We start from the raw sequence: 17,544 nt of genomic DNA on the forward strand, positions 1-17,544 counted from the left end.
GTTAAATAAATAGACAATTCAGTAATTTTAATATTGACATCTCTTTACTCATAGACATGTGAACTGCGAAATCCATTTTTTTTACGAATTACTCCCAGAATTACTCCTAAAACTGCGAATATAAAATTTGATTTGCAGGTCCGGTAGTAATTCTGGGTGTAATTCGTACAAGACAGAGGAATTTCGCACTTCACAAGTTGAAAGTAAAGAGAGATCAATATTGACATTACTGAATTGTCCCTTTATTTAACACCAATTTGACGAAATAACAAATGGAGGACTAAATTGAGCGAAACACAAAAGTTTGGGACGATATTAGGTTACCAAAGTCGTTTAGGACGAAATTGGGAAAAATCACTATAGTCGATGACGATTTTGGGTATTAACTCTAAAAAAAATGTGATACCTTAATGACTATTAAAAGTACTATCACACCTCATTATTAATTAATTAGAAAGTAAAATAATGCAATTTTCCTTCTCTTTTTCTTCTTTTTTTTTTTTAACAAATTTTAACCAAGAATTTGTTTGCTATAATTTTTTTAATAGAAAAAATGTTAAATATGCCTTCCAACTTTATACAAGAAGGACAATTAGACCTCTAAACTTTTAAAAGTTACAATTAAACACTCTAATTTGTCATTTTGGTGCATTTAGACTCAATAATTGATTATCCACATGAAATAATTGGTTAATTGAACTCTAGCGGTGAAATTGACGACCAACGACTGGCGAACGGTCGTCAATTTTTATTATCTATGAAGAAGAAAATTAGTAGTCGCCTTCTTCAATCTGAAGAAGGCAACCGGACGCATATCGCCTTCCATCTTAAGAAGGTGATTAAATCAATAACCTGATTATTGATAAATTGAATTTATTTGATCGATTTAATAAGTTGAGATATTTAATTGCACCTTTCAAAAATTTAAAAGTCTAATATCTTATAGATGGCTTAATTTACCATTTTTTTTTTGTTTTGTTTTGAAGGGTACTTTTTTTTTTTTTTAATTAATTAAACTAATGTGTACAAACTGTATATTGATCTTCTACTCCGACTATGCTGCCTGTAAGTTTCGTGCTTGCTTAAGCAAGTAGTCTTCTCTGTTGCATTCCAAAAGATTACATTTTACAGAAAAAGAAGCCGACCAATTCGGATTCAAATCGGATCTGCCCTTCGGGTTGGAAACCCCCACAACTCTCATCACACCCATGGCTTCTTCCGATCACGCAAAGTTGCTCTCCAAAGCGGATAAACTGTACACTCTCTCTTCCTCTCTCTGTACATTTCATATACGCTACTATAGTGTTATGGTGATCACTCGTTAATTATTCATCTCGATCAATTCTAATTCTGAAGAAATTTTCATTTTAAAAAAACACCCACACATACAAGAATGTAAATTATAGGACGATTGTTTTGATTTCTTTTGAAGGAATTTTATTTCCTTCAAATGCCCGATTGAAATCTCTCTGGTTCTCATGTCTAGTAGCATTTAATTTATGTTTATGCGAAAAGTCATTCTTTAATTTGTTTTTGCTTAAGTTGTGGCATTCTGATTACTATTATTACATGTATGAATCAGCAATCTTAAGAGACAATACTGAGTATCCTTGGATCTTATGCCATCAGTGATGAATTAGTTGCATTTATCAGTTGTATTGTTCATCTCTGTAGAACAAAACTGAGTTTTACAAGGTGGACTGCTGATTGGAAGAATGCTACCAGTTTGTATGAGCAGGCAGGTATTGTCATACGTTTCTACTCTTGAGGATAAAGACTAAGGCATAAGTTGGACATTACTGTATATTTGCAATTTGTTTATGTGACTCTTTTCTTTCAGCTAATGGATTTAGGCTCGCAAAAAAGTATGAGCAAGCAAAAACAGCATTTGAGAAAGCTTCAAAAGGACAAGAGATGCTGTCCTCGTATCCTGCTCACTATATTTAGTTTCCCATCAAATTTTTTTCCTTGTATGTTATATTTCTCTTGTTCCTCTTTTGAATCCCAAGCATCCTTGACAAGTGAAGGCCTTGGGATGCAGCCAAACTTATGGAATCTGCTGCCGCCATGGCAAAGGAGTTAGGCAATTGGCGTGAAGTTGCTGACTTTTATAGACGGGCATATGAATTGTACAGTGAGTGTGGAAGGGCACAACCTGCATCTGATGCTCTTGCTAAAGGTGCCCGGTATGCTTCTGTTGGACACTCTTCCAATCACGTTTTGGTTCCTTGTATTTAATCTTCCTTTGCTAAGCATACTTTTAAGTTACTAATGGCATCCTACTTTGTTGTGGTGGGTTATCATGGTGTATATTTTCTTTACTCATTTTCTGTTCACTACTTAAAAAGGTCATTTCTATTCACTAGGCATTAAGAGGGTGTCACTGATTTGCAGCACACCCCATACAACTTTCAGCCAATCTAAGAAATGGGTGAAACAGGGCTGCGAATCCTCTTTACACCTCAGAAAAGTTCTTTCAAAAAACAATTCTCTAGACTATTGTTTTAGAGTTCCTCAAAAGTTATGATATTTCCCTTTGGGGAGAAGTAACCAAAAGAGGCTGTCAGGAATATCTGAAATATAAAGATTCACTTTTCTGATTGTGATCAGACCTTGATGCCATGCAGCTAATGCCTCCTTCACTGAATAAGGCATACCCTAGTAAAGATTTCGTACCAACTAGGCAACTAATGTAAATATTAAATCCCTGCTTAAAATGGGATGATTCTTACAGAATGCACTCCATTATTAGCTGCAGAAGAAACAGAACTAGAGATTATTAGTATGGGATGTCTGTTAAGGATGCACTGGGAGAAAATCGTTTAAGGTTCTTTTTACTTTTTCAAACTTGTGGATGATCTAGTTAGCAAGAATGATTATATAGAAGATAAGGGAAGACTTGCTTGTATTGAAGTTTTTAAATAAAGATACGCTCAATGGCTCATGACAGATGAAGCACTGTAGGCCATATCCTTGGGCCCTGCTAGATTAGGGTTAAAGCTTAGCTGTGCTGAAGATCAAGGCTTTTCTAAAATTTAGTTTAATGTTGCTTTACTATTACTCATTTCTTGTTCCATCCCAATCATTGAAGCACTAAGTCACTAACACTAATTTTGGGGCCATCTATTTGTCTCACTCCTTTGACAAAACCACACTTGGACATGCATTTTCCCTTTTTTTCCTTTTTTGTTTTGATGTGGCCAGATAAAGGTGAACCCGTAGCCATAGCTTTCTTTTATGGCTGTATTATTTTGAGTGCTGCTTTTGTTGATTATGTATCTTTCTAATTTTTGTATTTTCTTTTATCTTTCCCCTTTGGAAATTGAATGTTCAGTCCATTACATGTGTTGAGTTTTTTTTTTCAAGCAATTGTTGTAATGTACTAAAGTAAAAAATTATAAATAATGAAATGATGTGCTAAACTAAATGTGTTCAAACCCTAGCCCCCACCCCCCCCCCCCCCCCGCCCCACAAATAATAATAATAATGATAATAATATTATTATTAAGGAGTAACTATAGAGTTACTAAGGTAGTCCTAACTGTCTCTATTACAATGTCGTATATGTAGTATTGTAATAGAGTCAATAGTATTAAAAAAAAAAATAGGTAGTCCTTGTTGAATTTGGAAGATGGAATGGCCTGGCAGGTGGTATTAGGCTGAAGCAATATGAAGAATCAAGACTAGGAAATGAATATAAAACTGAAATTATATTGGTATTCTCTCTGTTTCTAATACAGAAACACAGTACATATATATACACAAATACATAACTGTAAGTAACTACCCATAATTGACACCTATTCATAAACAGACACAACCCTATAGATAAACCTAACCCTTTAGTTTTCAACACTCCCCCTCAAGCTGGAACATCTAGAAGTTCCAAGCTTGGATTAAAACATACACTCTACATTACAAATGAAGATTAAAAGCAGCTAGAGAATAACAGTGTTGGATGGCTTCGGAGGAACAATGCTATAAACAACCCTTGGGAATGAAGGCACCAGGGCGAAGTTTGTCACAAACAACCTTGGGAATGAAGTCACCAAGGGCGAAGATTAACACGAACACCCTCACAGCAACATAAGCATTCTAGGATTTGCCAATCAACAATCTCCATCAAGAATGGTAGAGCAACCAAATCATGAGCAGCAAAGGGGATGTAGTAGAGCCCATAGATTGTTGTATGAATACCGAGAAAACCACATGATTGTTGTTTATACCTCTTATAGGATAAGTGAATAACAAAAGAAGCTTTCGAAAATAAACAAGGTGCCAAACATGAAAACCCTAGGGATTAAGTATGGTATACAGAATATAAAGAAACAAATACGGTTATACTAAAAACACCCCGGAAAGAGGTTTGGAACCAACCCAAAAAGCCTTCAAACTTCACCAAAAGGTCCAAGGGCAAAACAACAATCTGGAATTTTCACCGGAGAATACATCACAAGGAAAAATACAACTTTGATGTTTGAAATACCCTAGGAAAGTAGGCTCTGATACCATGTTGAATTTGGAAGATGGAATGGCCTGGCGGGTGGAGAATAATACCACCTGCCAGTTAGGCGGAAGCAATATGAAGAATCAAGACTAGGAAATGAATATAAAACTGAAATTATATTGGTATTCTCTCTGTTTCTAATACAGAAACACAGTACATATATATACACAAATACATAACTGTAAGTAACTACCCATAACTGACACCTATTCATAAACAGACACAACCCTATAGATAAACCTAACCCTTTAGTTTTCAACATAACTGTCCAATCATCTAGTTAATTATTTTTACTAGGCTTGATTGGGCAGTCATACTTGAAGGATCTCTTTTTGCCCTTGTCTCTCTCAACCCTCTTGGACCATGGATCCTCAACCCAGCCATCCAGGTGCCTTTGATCATATATTCATATCTCCTATAACTCTTCTCTACAAGGTTGTAAAAGGGCTTATTGGGCGGTGGATGGGCGCCTAGTCACCGCCTAGGTTCCTTAATAATATTTATTTAATGTTTTATTACATTTGATAAAACAATAAAGCACTAAAGCCTAACCCTAGCTCAAAACTTGAAAGTCTAGCCCAAAGCCTAAAAGTTTAGCCCAAGCCCAAACACTCCAAAGACTAAAAATCTAACCCTAATTTCAAGTTTCAAAATTTCATATTTCCACCGATAAAGCACTACCATCACTCTTCAACTTCATCAACGGTGATGAGTAGATGACTTCCAAGCGGCGATATCGAGTTGCAACTATGGGCTTTGACACGCGAAGGAAATCCAATCGTCTGACAATGCTAGGGGCTCTGTGAAGGCGATGGGTGAGGCGGCGAGCTACGCCTATGATGGGCAACCAAGTGATGGGTGATTGCGAGGGTGCAAACTCCAATGATGGCAGTGGCAACACACAACGGAATATGACCAACTTGTCGACTAGTTGGTCAACTCGGCCGACTAGTCGGACGGCCGTCTAAATGGGGGCCTACATCAGAATACGGCAATACGCATCGGCCTAGGGGCGCCTAGTGCCTAGGCTCATTTTTGCAACATTGCTTTTCTATTCAATCAAATTACATCCTCTTGGTCTCTTTCCTTGTATGTCTCAATCTTTTTCTCCACTTTCCCATTAAAATATAAAAGTCGTGATTTATTAGGTTTGGTTTAAATGTGTATGTTGAAATGGGGATTGGGTAAAAGGGTCAAAGGGATTGTTTTTGGATTTTGGTTATGATTCTCACCACAAACTTGGTTTTAAAGTAATAAAAGAAAATAGGGTTAGACGCCACAAGTGGGTTTACACTTGATAAGTCAAGAAATCACCATGATTTATTCATGGAAAAAAACTCGCATACGAGTTTCCAAAAACTCATGGTTTTCTATTTCCAAAATACTTTTTAAATCCCAATTACAAACTAAAAATGGTGGCTTATTTATAGCCCATCAGCCGTAAATACACCACATGATTAAGATTATTAATGTTTACAAATTAAATCTAAACTAAAGATAGACAAAGGCTAGTGGAAACAAAACTCCTAAACAGATTAAAATTCTATCTAATCTAGAATTCCAAGCCACCAAAAACCTCAACAAATTAGTCCTCTTATGTGCAACTCTATCCAAATTGAATCCCACGTGCATAGTTTAGTCCAAATTAGCCATGGTGATTTTTGCAAGCATTGACCCCTTTTTGTGCCATTTGAACCCAAATCAATCATAATCTTCCATTATTTATTCTAGGAATTGGAAAGAACAAGACACCAATTTCACACCAAAATCCCTCCATATCACAGAATTGTGCTGCCACCTATTAATTAAATTTAAATAAAACAATGCCACCCAAAAGGTTTTATTCCTTTCTAACAACAAACTCAAGCTTATGCCTTACCCCACCATATTTGCAACATTCCCTCCCTCTTTGAGGGGATTCGTCCTCGAACTTTGATAAAAAAGCATGGCTAACAGTGTTCACAATGCCACACTCCTTCCCTCTTTGCCCTTGTTTTCTGTTCCTTATCTAATATCTACCAAAATGTCCCTTTAACTAATTTTTGTTAGTCATTTGTTGGCTCAAATGATTAGTTGGCAGATACATTGACTAAATCTCATATGGGCCTAGGATTGAATTCATTTAAAACAAGCTTGGGGCTTATGATATACATGCTTAACTTGTGGGGACTGGGGAGTGTTGAATTCCTAGGGTTGGAAGGTTACTATCTTCTCACTAAGCTAGATTGGGTAGTCTAAGGGTCTCTACCACTTGTATGTATATATTAGTCCACTGTAAATTAAGCTTTTCTTATTACATATCTTTTTCTTCTCCTTTTCATTCAACAATAACAATATCTTGGCCTAACTCAGACTGTACCTTTTGTTTTCAAATTTATTTTGTTAGAGCCTTGGAAGATGCAGCCCCGGATGAAGCTGTTCAACTCTACACTGAAGCCTGCGCTGCTTTGGAAGAAGATGGCAAGGACCAAATGGCATTTGATCTCTATCGTGATGCGTCAAGGGTTTATGTAAAGCTTGAGAAGTGAGATATTACTCCCTCTAGTTCACCTGATCCTGCCACTCTCCACTTAACATGCTTATTTTTTTTTTGACGAGAACTTAACATGCTTATTAAAAAATAGAACATATGGATTCTCATTCTTTGAAGACATCAGAACCCAACATGGAATAAAAGTAGTATTAGATGATGTCTTTGAGTACTAGAAAGTACAAAGCATTTCCAACATGAAACTGTACAGAGGAGTGTTTCAACAATAGCAGAATAGTTTATATTTACAAAACTGACCAATTCCAATGGGACAAACCAAAAGTAAATTTGGCAACTTCAAGTGAAAAGGAGGGTGGGGTGGGAATTTGGTAAAATATTTTCTTGGAAGTTAAAAGTTAATGGTCTATGGTGATTTTTGTATTAATGGAGTAATATATTTCTAATTTTAAATGGTCATCACCCAGTTGAAGAAACTGTGCACATAACTTAATGCTTTATATATTTGAGAATAAATTGCTCCATGTACTGATGATCAGTTATTGTTGATTTGGACTGACTATCTACAGGTATGGAGATGCTGCAACTATTCTTTTGAGATTGGCCTTGGCAGCTGATAAGTGTAATGCAACTCATAGCCAATGCAAGGTCTCAAAGCTTTCTAATTTATATTGATTGATATCTGTGCAAGTCATCTGCCGCATTTTCTGTGCGCACTGCGCATATCCACACTTTTATTTTATCCATATTTCTATTTCAAATTGATACTGTTGTCAACACGTTCATCTATTCAGTGGAGAATAATCAGATTTCTCAATGATAATATTCATGCATTTGGTTCTGTTGACTCCATTTATGAGACAGCAACTGTGCTCTTATCTTTCATGATGGAGAGAAGGTGCTTAACTGCCAAATATATGCATGCATGTTGGCTAGCTTGGAATACGTTTATGACTTTTCTGCAGTTCTTTTGTTAATGACTTATTATTGAATCCACTCTATGACTAATGATAACACAGTTTTAGGATTGCTTGAACTCTTTCTTACAGATAGTTAAATTTCTAAATGAATTTATTTGGTACAGGCATACCTCAGTGCAATCATTGTCTACCTATATACTCATGACTTCAAGGAAGCTGAAAAGTGCTATAATGATTGTTGTCAGTAAGTTTCAAGCTTGCATCACCTCTCAAATAAATGAGTGTAATCATTATTTCAGCATTGGAATGGGAAATAAGAGACAGTGAGCACAATTCTTTCACTTCCACTATTGCAGACCCACACTAGAAACCTGGCTAAAGTTCCTAAAACACCATCTTGATGAGTCGGAATTCTATCAAAACTATTTTTGCAAGACTAGGAAAAAGCTAGTTGTATCATCTATAAATCATGGCATTTCTCTTTCCTTTTCAGGGTTGAAACCTTTTTGAATAGCGATCAAAGTCGCTGTGCTAGCAAGTTTCTCTCTGCATACAGAGAAGGTGATGAAGAAGAAATCAAGCGCGTTGGTCAGTCAAGTATAGTTACAAATCTTGATCACACGGTAACTCAATTCTGCTGAACTTTAGATATAAATTCATGATATATTCATCTTTTATTTAAGACTAGTCATTGTGTTCTTTATCGTAAAGTGAGCTGTTGCATTTCGGTGTGCTATTGATGCATGCTTCTACTTATTGACCAATGTTAAGCGTACACTCCAAAACCTGTGCAGATTGTTAGGCTTGCAAGGAAACTACCAACAGGGGATGTGAGTGCATTCAGAAGTGGCACGACAAGGGACAATGAAGAACAGCTTGATGAGGATGATCTTACCTAGTCTTCATTTCAATGAATACATCTGTCATTTGTGTACCATTTTCTGGATTGCTTGGATAAAGCCTTGTGACTTGCTGTTTTATGATTTTGGTTGCTTGAATATCGTGATAGATATGAAATGATCAAGCACTGTAATATAAGCCAGTATGATAAACTCCACAGATTGGAATACTTGCACCATGGTTATTGACTTTTTTATTTGTTTCATATAAACAGCCAACCAGGGAACTTTATTTCCCAAATGTTGGTAAATAATTATTGGTACATTTGGTAAGTGAGATTGTCTTATTTTTACTTATTTGGTACAACAATTTGATTTGATGATCACACCATGAGGTAGGTTTAAGCCCTTTTGATAGCCTGGGTGTGGTTGAGGGGAAGAGATTTGTTCATATTTAAGTCTTTAACCAAATATCAAGGGGTTTGATCTTTGACTTTGGGTATGGAGCAGCCTTAAATCTCCAGGCCAGTTGTTCTACTTAAAAGAAGTGTTTACAATTCAGTGAGAGAATTAGTCAATGTATCCAGTGAAAACTCTAAGTACACCCAGAAGAGGAATAGCCTTCCAATTTGGTCGTGGGCAAGATTTTTTTTTTATTTTCTTTTTTTAATATTCTCCTTGTTAGGCTTGCAAATCAGAAAATGTCATATTTGATTTGACATTTTCCAATTAAAGTAAAGCTTACACTTTAATTTTTAAAAAATAAAACAAAATTTTAATATTATTATAATATTATACTAGTATTATATAAGAGTGAGTTTGAATTACAAGTATATTGAGAAAATAATGGTGAATTGTAATTATGATGATAGTAGACACTAGACATTAATTCTGTTGCAAATAAATGTGTACATTGTTAGAGAAATTGTATTATGATAAATACATTTTTATCCTTTATAAACTTGTAATTATCCTGAAACTAATGTATTATATTTTGTCTTTCTTTACTTTTTACTCTACATTATTATGTCTCTTACTTTCCTAATATGGAAAAGATACTACGATTCACGTGAAGATACGTTTGGTTTTACAACAAATACATTATTTTTTAAAGTGAGAATATTTCAAGATAAAAACCTAATTAAATAATTGTGATAAAAGATTAGAGATTAAATAATTCTCCAAGAATAATAAGCATATACCTTACTAATGTTGCATAGTTAAGATAAAGGTAACAATTATCAGCACATAACAATACTAGAACAAGCAAGAGAGAGGAGAAGTAGTTTTATGTTAAGCAGATTAATACTCATAGTGATTCATGAAGGCAGTAAAAGTTATATCTACATTTGGACACATCTTTACAGAGCTAATAACTCAAAAAATTTGGGCATACAAAAAATACAAAATAACAAGATGAGAAGAAGTATCAATCAAGCACTAGTTGTGTTATACGAAATTTTGACAATGACAGACAAAGGAATGTTTACAACATGGCCATGGTTTCCAAACAACCCGATCCTTCCAAAACTCGGGCTGCTGTTGTTCATAGTCGCGTTAAACGATATGGTCAAGTTCAAACTCTCCCCGCTTCCTACACAAAACCGCGTTGGCGTTACCTTCACCGAAGCCCCGTAAGGCGCACTCCACCCAACAACATATGATTCGCTGCCACCCACATTAGTCAGGGTTCGTTGAACCACTCGGGATTGGTTCAGCCTGGCAATTGTGATCGAGGGCATGTTGAGGTCCATGCCAGTCAAAGTGGAGGTGCCACAGCTCTCGCTCGTGTAGTTCAGAACCACAGGGGTGGATCCGTTGATGCCACACAGAAATGACATATAGTCATTGTAGCCTACAAGTTGGGAATGTTAAATCTTGAAAAAAAAAAATTAATTAAAAAAATTGAAAGGAATAATTTTAAATCTTGGGGAGGGTGGTAAATAACTAAATAATGGTTATATCATGAACATAGGTCTGTATGGGAACATTGACTCACATTATACACAATAATAATATCATAATGTATCAAACAATCCCTAATTTCCCCCTTTAGATTCTTCTTTTTTAAAAAAAAAAACTTAGTGACTTACTTGAATCAAGAATAAGCCCTGGATCCAATGCCGCAGTTGCATTCACGAAACCACTTCCCATATCAAAAGGTGTTGCAGGAGATTGGTTCACGTCGGGGTTAGCATACGCACGCTGGGCCAGTATGGGGCCTCCGCCTTTGTCATACACAGATGCTGTTGTCGAAAGTACAGATCCAATAGCTGCAGGAGTGAACGTCGGGAACTTCTGCTTGATCAAGGCTGCCAGACCAGCGACATGTGGAGCAGCCATGCTTGTTCCAGACATCATTGCAAAGTTCTCGCCTAAAAGTGTTTCATGGACTCTTGGTCAGTTAATATTGACAAGAGAGACACCATTGCATGGCCTTAATGATTATTGAAGCTACAACTACAAGTTTGTTTTGTATCCCATAATGTTGCAATCATTAGTGGGTGGACCATGGTCCACACAAGTTGTGTAGATCATATTGTCTACTGTAAAATCATGTACATTCAGTACAAAAATAATGTACATTGTATTCAGGGGATGTACATTATTTTTGTTCTGAGTGTACATTATATTGTATAATGTACATTCAGTACAAAAATAATGTACTTTTTGTTATGATCCACATAACATTGTGTTGGACCATGGTCCACACAATAATTTGCCAAAATGTTGGGCAGAGGCCAGTAACGAGCCAAGTCCAGCAATTGGTGGCTAGGAGGATTGTTGGGCGGAGGCTTGTAAAGGGCTAAGTCCAGCACCCAATCTCTCGAAAATGTGGTGGTGGTATATAAAGAAATAAAGTTGTGCCTTTGCCGTGAGTTATAGCTTTTGGTGTAGTGGTAAGCCTTTGATCCTAACAAGTGGTATATGTGGTGACAGTATATAAGGAAATAAAGTTGTGCCTTCGCTGTGAGTATAGCTTTTGGCGTAGTGGTAAGCGCTTGATCCTAACAAGTGGTATAATGTGGTGGCGGTATATAAGGAAATAAAGTTGTGTCTTCGCTGTGAGTTATAGCTTTTAGTATAGTGGTAAGCGTTTAATCCTGACACAAAAGTCTACCTAGAAACTCCATGGAGTCGGTTCCGCCAGAGCTCCAAGCTGCCCATATTGAATTTCCAGGAGCAACAACGTTTGGTTTTAGGATATCTGCATCATTGAGAGAATTGTCTTCCGGATCTGGCCCCCGAGCAGAATAAAACATAACCTTTGGAGCAGATAAGCTGAAATTTGCTTTAATTCCCCCTGAAATGCATGCAACTGCCCCAGACTTGACAACTTTGTTGGTCGCTTGATCTCTCTCCAGAGACGAATTGTAGTACTTGAGAAAAATCTGCGGGAATTAGTAAAATTCACGAATGTTAGCTACTAAATGAGAACAAAGTTGACTAATTCCCCAGAAACACTCCGTCTCGATCAAGTTCTTGCCATGTTACAGCACAAAACATGACAATCGAGGAGGATCAGGACTGAATTTCAGCATAGAATAAGCACTTACCTTGGAATCATCTGGAGATGGAATTATAATGCCGGGCAATCTCATTGGTACAGGATTAAGTTGAAAACCTATGACAAAAGGATCCATATAAAATACAATACCAGCTGCACTGAGGTTGCTGGCAGTTTCCAAGGCCTGTTTGATGGTGGAAAGCCCAAGCACAAACCGGATAGAGTAGCTACATATTAAAAGATTCCCCTCAACAACGGTTCGATTGAAATTAATGGCATCTTGGCATTCACCCACATACATATCATCAGAAGCTGTCGTATCATTCAAAGCATCGATTGCAGAAACCAGTGTGTACGTTGCATTTTGATTCGTTCCAGCTGCACCGAAACAAAAGCAAGTAAGAAGCATTTTAATTTTGTTAAGAGTCCCACATTGAAAAAATAAGAGAACATATGGGTTTATAAACTCACAAGTTAGACTAACTAATTGATTGAATTTAATCTTTTAATGCATTAATCTGCAATTGAGAACCTAGTTGAAAAAAATGCTAGGTGGCGATGTGTATTTTTTTATTTCATAAGACTTAAGAAGGGAACAATAGCTAATCAGCCGACTAGACGGCCTAGTTGGTGCCTAGGATGCCTAGGCGGTTAGTGCCTAGGTAGCGCTTAGGCGGCCTAGTCGGCTATCTAGAGTCTAAGCCATCGCCTAGGTGGCCTAGACCACCGATTATGGTGATACGCTAGGCAGATGGCCAGCACCTAGCGGGATTTTTGCAACAGTAATTGAGACTTACGTGCAAGTCCAACTCCAGAAATGGTGACATTGTTTCCCAGGACTATAGAGTTACTATAGGCCCTATCATGTGTGGAAGCACCGACAGTAAAGATCCACGGGCTGAACGAAGAAACGCTTTTTGGTGACGGTCCAGTATTGCCTGCTGCTTGAACGACAAATATACCCGCCTTTACCGCTGACAGCAAGGCCATGTCTATAGGGTTAAAGAAAGTTGCTACTCCGGGAGGACGTCTGTTTGGAGTGATTGACAAACTTATTATGTCTACTCCATCCTGCGCTGCCTGCAAATGCAATATATATATAGTTTAAGATATCCTCAATTCCTCATTGGAAATAGTAGACCAAAATGGGGCATGCCAACGGAGGAAAAGTAGGAACAATGGCAGGACATATGACATGTACATTAGTAATTTAGTATTAGATTTTGAAGAAACATAAAACAGTATCTAAGTTTCTTCGAATCTAAATAAATTGACACATCCAAAAATTATAATTTAACGATGATTCCAAAATTATAAGTGAACCTGGTCAATTGCAGCAACTACATCCGCAGCAAAACCGCCAAAACTCTTGTACAATGCCTTGTATACAGCAATGCTTTAAAAAAAACATTGGATCCAGTCAATATCTTAGCCAAATATAAAGTTGTTTAAAGAGCAATATACAAAACCCACCAAGTTCAGCCATGAATTTCACAATCTACTGAAGAAAACCTTTTAAGCAAACAAAACATTCAATGCATTGATAATAGGGTTTAGACCACAGGTTCTCACCTAGGGAGTGGTTCTCATATGAACAGGATTCTACATATACATATACATATATATAGAAAAAGAGAGAGAGAGAGAGAGAAGCAGTTAATCACAATTGAAGCATATGCAACACGCCCCCTCACGTGTGAGGGCCGATTATGTCTCTACCCATGACGTCATGGCTCTGATACCAAATTGAAGCATGTGCTCCATCTCAACTAAAGGCCTAAGCTGATAGTTGGATTGCACATTAATGGTTATATGCTCAACACACATGTTACACACTTAAGCAATAACTCCAATAAGCACGATGACAAGCACATTTATTGTTAAATAGATGACGGCTAACTTTTGGATGTCTTACTGTGCGCGAGGAGCCATTCCACTGGCATTACCAAATTGCTGCTCAGCTACAACCACTGGAATCCCGTGGTTCCCTGCTGCAATGGAAGCTGTATGCCTGAAACACCATTAAAAACGTGTTTATTAAATGTGCATGGGAATACTAGTATAGAACTAGGGGTTCTTTAAGAAAAGAGATACTCACGTCCCATGTCCATCGCCATCAAATGGTGAAGCATAATCCTGAGTTGCATTAAATATCCCTCTGGTTATAGCAGATGCTGCAAAATGACGGGCGCCAACAAGCTTTCTATTGCAGGATCCCGATGGGAAATCCCGAGTGACCTCACAAACACCAGAAAAGTGCTCCGGAACTGGATATGGCTTTTCAGGTGTATTATCAGAGAAGCTCGGGTGCGTAGGATCAATTCCCGTATCAATAAATCCAATAACAATTCCTTCGCCAGCAGTTACGTATCCACCTTCCCGGGCCCACGCCCCTTGAGGTAGACCCAGGAATTGAGGTGTATAAGTGGTTGCTGTCCTGACCGAGAAGTCCAAAACAACATTTGAAACTTCTTTCCTCATTGAGAGTTTATCAGCCTTCGAAATAACCAAAATACAAATCGGTAGAGAGATATAATATGTAATATGAATGATCATTAAAGTATTGAACAAATTAAAATATACCTGTTGGGGAGTGACAAGCAGAGCAAATCCATTGATCAAGTAGTGGTAGCTGTACAGTTTCATATACTTTTGTCCTCTGAATACCTTCCTCAACAAAGAATCATGCATTCGAGAAACGTAAGAACCAGGATGTCCCGAAACATTGCTGATTCAAACAGAAACATAAATTACATTACCCAACTGATGAAGTCCTAATTTACTCAATAAAGTAAATAAATAAACGAAGGGTGGTTCGCATTTAAACGCTTATCCAGATTGGTTTTTTTTTTTAATACTATTGACTCTATTACAAGGTAATATCTGTTCTGTACTTTTAGGGTTCGATCCTGTGACCTTCCCTCAGCCACAGGGGTGTCATCCGAGCACAAGGTGTTTGGCATCCAGATTGGTATTTAACTATTTAAACATTTACTTATTTATGCAGTATTATCTCCACTGAAATTGAATGTGTAAAGTTACTAGTCAAAAACACTAACGTTCCATAAATTTAAGTACCCTTTTCCAAAAACAGTCTTAAAGAAGCAATTCGAAAGAAAAGTCAAAAAGGATCAATCAAACGCCAAGAAAACAACAATCATAAATACCCTCTACCATTCAAGGCTCAACTACCTGCCATTCCAAGGAACAACTCAATCTCGTGAAGAAATAGTATAGCTATATTATTTGACATCCAAAAAAATCAGAAAACGAAAAAGAAACCAAGAAAGTGCACTGCCCTATTACATAGATACTTCATTATCAAACAGTCTTACAAAAGCATTTAGAAAGATAGAGACAAAAGGCTCAATTAAACACCAAGAAAACCATAGCCATATATAAACACCCCCAATTGTTCAATTTAACTACCTGCCATTCAAAGAAACAATCCAATCACGTGAAGAACTAGTAAAGCTATACTGTTCAGTAATCAGGAGAATAAGTAATGAAAAGAATCAGTTAATACCCAATTTGATCCCTTGACTATTACGATTTCACCACTTTAGTTCTCGACTTCCAAACTTGAACAATTCCATCCCAACTATGCAATTGTTAATCAAAACGTCCTAACCATGACTATTTTGGTTTGGACCAAGGATTATTTTAAGTAAAAATTGCACAGCTGGTATGAAATTGAGCAAGTTTGGAAGTCGAAGGACGAAATCGGGTATTAACTCAAAAGAAATAGTAATACCTAGGCTTATCAAATCTAGCTTTCCTAGAAGCACTGCCATGGGAGATATTGTAGTGAGCATGATGCTTCTTCTTCTTCTTCAGTGAGAGCTCTCCGGAGAAAAGAGAGTGAATATGAGAAGTAGGAGCTTGTTTCAGAGTCACAATGTACACTGCACCATCACTATCTTCTTCTGCAACATTGCCTTGAGCCCAAACCCCACCCATAAAAATACCCATACACAGTGCTACTATAATTATTATTACAAGATCAAACTTAATAATGCCAAAAACCCTCCCCATTTTCTGCATACCAAGAATTCCCAGCAAATCTGGATTCTAGACAAATGAATAAAATAATAGAGTACCCTTTCTGATCTTCAATAACAATAAGTGCCCATTTGCAGAACCCAAAAAAAAAAAAAATGGAATTTTTTTCAAGAAATAAAGGTACCAGTTTGCAGAATCAGAAGATTCAACCAAAAAGAAATAAAATGAGCTCTCTCTCTCTGGGGTTTTTCAAGAACTACCCATTCGCAGAAGCGGCAAAATGCAGTATAATATTAACCCAGAAAGCAAAGCAAAGAGAAGAGAAGAGAAGAGCCTTTTGCACTACAACTGTAAAGCCAAAGCTCCCAAACAAACTAGCAAGCACACCATTAACTCTGGTCTGTGGGAGGGCACTAAAAATAAAGCAGAAGATAAAGAAAAGGAGAATCCGTGAAATGGCCCAACTTTTTTCTTGGGTGCTGCGCATATGAAGAAGAAGAAGCGTTAATTATCTAATGCGAGCAAGGTGGAAGGGAAATTGGAACGTTAAATTATGTTTTTGTTTTATGTTTTTCTTAAATTTGTTGGCTTCCGAAAAGTGTCGGCTTTCCACATTTTTTCGTCTTCTTTCTTCCAACGGGCAGTACCAATACCAAAAGAAAAATACAACACATTTCATAAACTGCATTACACGTCCACATCTGCTTTTCTCTTTCTCTCTTTTGTCATTTTCCATATATCTACGTACCATTGTGTATTTGTACTTCCCACTATACATACATAACATAAATGCAACAATCATGTTTTCTTTCTCTATTAAAATCAATTTCTAACTATTACTTTCTTTTTACATGATATTGCCAAAGTATATATCTAAGGGCATGTTTGATTCATGGAAAATGTTTTTCTTGAATTTGGAGAAAATTAGATTTTTCTTTAGTTGGTTCAGGAAGGAGAAAATATTTTTTAATGGAAAATAAGTAGGATAATTATGTCATCACCAATTATTCTTAATTACCATTATGATTATTGTTGGTATAATTTTGTAGGGGTATAATTGTCTTTATACTTACTATTTCTTACCATTCCAAACTCAACCAAACAAGTGATATTTTCAGTAATTTATTTCCCACCAACTAAACAATGTAATTAATTTTCACGATATTTTTTTCCATGTAATTTCAATTTCATTTTTCCTCAAATATTTTCCGCGAAGCAAACGAGGATTCAAATTCTTTTAAAAATAATAATATTAATAATAATAATAATAATAATAATAA

The 17,544-nt window shown here is 36.6% G+C and overlaps 2 protein-coding genes and 1 long non-coding RNA gene across 4 annotated transcripts; 1 reads left to right on the top strand and 2 right to left on the bottom strand.

Annotated features, from left to right (window-relative positions):
• The first annotated feature begins 1,027 nt into the window (after positions 1 to 1,027).
• LOC109174120 (gamma-soluble NSF attachment protein) lies at positions 1,028 to 9,020 on the top strand. Of its 2 annotated transcripts, none has more exons than XM_019323415.1 (9): positions 1,028 to 1,255; positions 1,675 to 1,742; positions 1,841 to 1,925; positions 2,028 to 2,186; positions 6,894 to 7,031; positions 7,565 to 7,643; positions 8,080 to 8,159; positions 8,409 to 8,538; positions 8,718 to 9,020. In XM_019323415.1, exons 1-9 carry the CDS (start codon positions 1,209 to 1,211, stop codon positions 8,781 to 8,783), a joined length of 852 nt encoding a protein of 283 aa, XP_019178960.1. In that variant the 5' UTR covers positions 1,028 to 1,208; the 3' UTR covers positions 8,784 to 9,020. The 2 variants fall into 2 exon arrangements, with proteins under 2 accessions (XP_019178960.1, XP_019178959.1); XM_019323414.1 differs by having other exon boundaries at positions 1,031 to 1,255; positions 8,710 to 8,984.
• LOC109174121 lies at positions 3,042 to 9,077 on the bottom strand. Its single transcript, XR_002053020.1, has 3 exons — positions 8,992 to 9,077; positions 7,552 to 7,554; positions 3,042 to 3,054 (listed from the first exon to the last, which is right to left on the bottom strand). It is a non-coding gene; the product is annotated as an uncharacterized LOC109174121 (long non-coding RNA).
• A 938-nt stretch (positions 9,078 to 10,015) lies between these two features.
• On the bottom strand, positions 10,016 to 16,801 carry LOC109174119 (subtilisin-like protease SBT2.3). The gene is made up of 10 exons (XM_019323413.1): positions 16,017 to 16,801; positions 14,846 to 14,990; positions 14,361 to 14,758; positions 14,178 to 14,273; positions 13,586 to 13,658; positions 13,060 to 13,342; positions 12,312 to 12,640; positions 11,876 to 12,146; positions 10,848 to 11,129; positions 10,016 to 10,609 (listed from the first exon to the last, which is right to left on the bottom strand). The coding sequence occupies exons 1-10, from the start codon at positions 16,304 to 16,306 to the stop codon at positions 10,188 to 10,190; spliced, it is 2,589 nt and encodes an 862-aa protein (XP_019178958.1). The 5' UTR covers positions 16,307 to 16,801; the 3' UTR covers positions 10,016 to 10,187.
• Between the last annotated feature and the right edge of the window lie 743 nt (positions 16,802 to 17,544).

The sequence above is a fragment of the Ipomoea nil genome, unplaced genomic scaffold (assembly GCF_001879475.1).
Source record: "Ipomoea nil cultivar Tokyo-kokei standard unplaced genomic scaffold, Asagao_1.1 scaffold0519, whole genome shotgun sequence".
In the NCBI taxonomy this organism is placed as follows: domain Eukaryota; kingdom Viridiplantae; phylum Streptophyta; class Magnoliopsida; order Solanales; family Convolvulaceae; genus Ipomoea; species Ipomoea nil.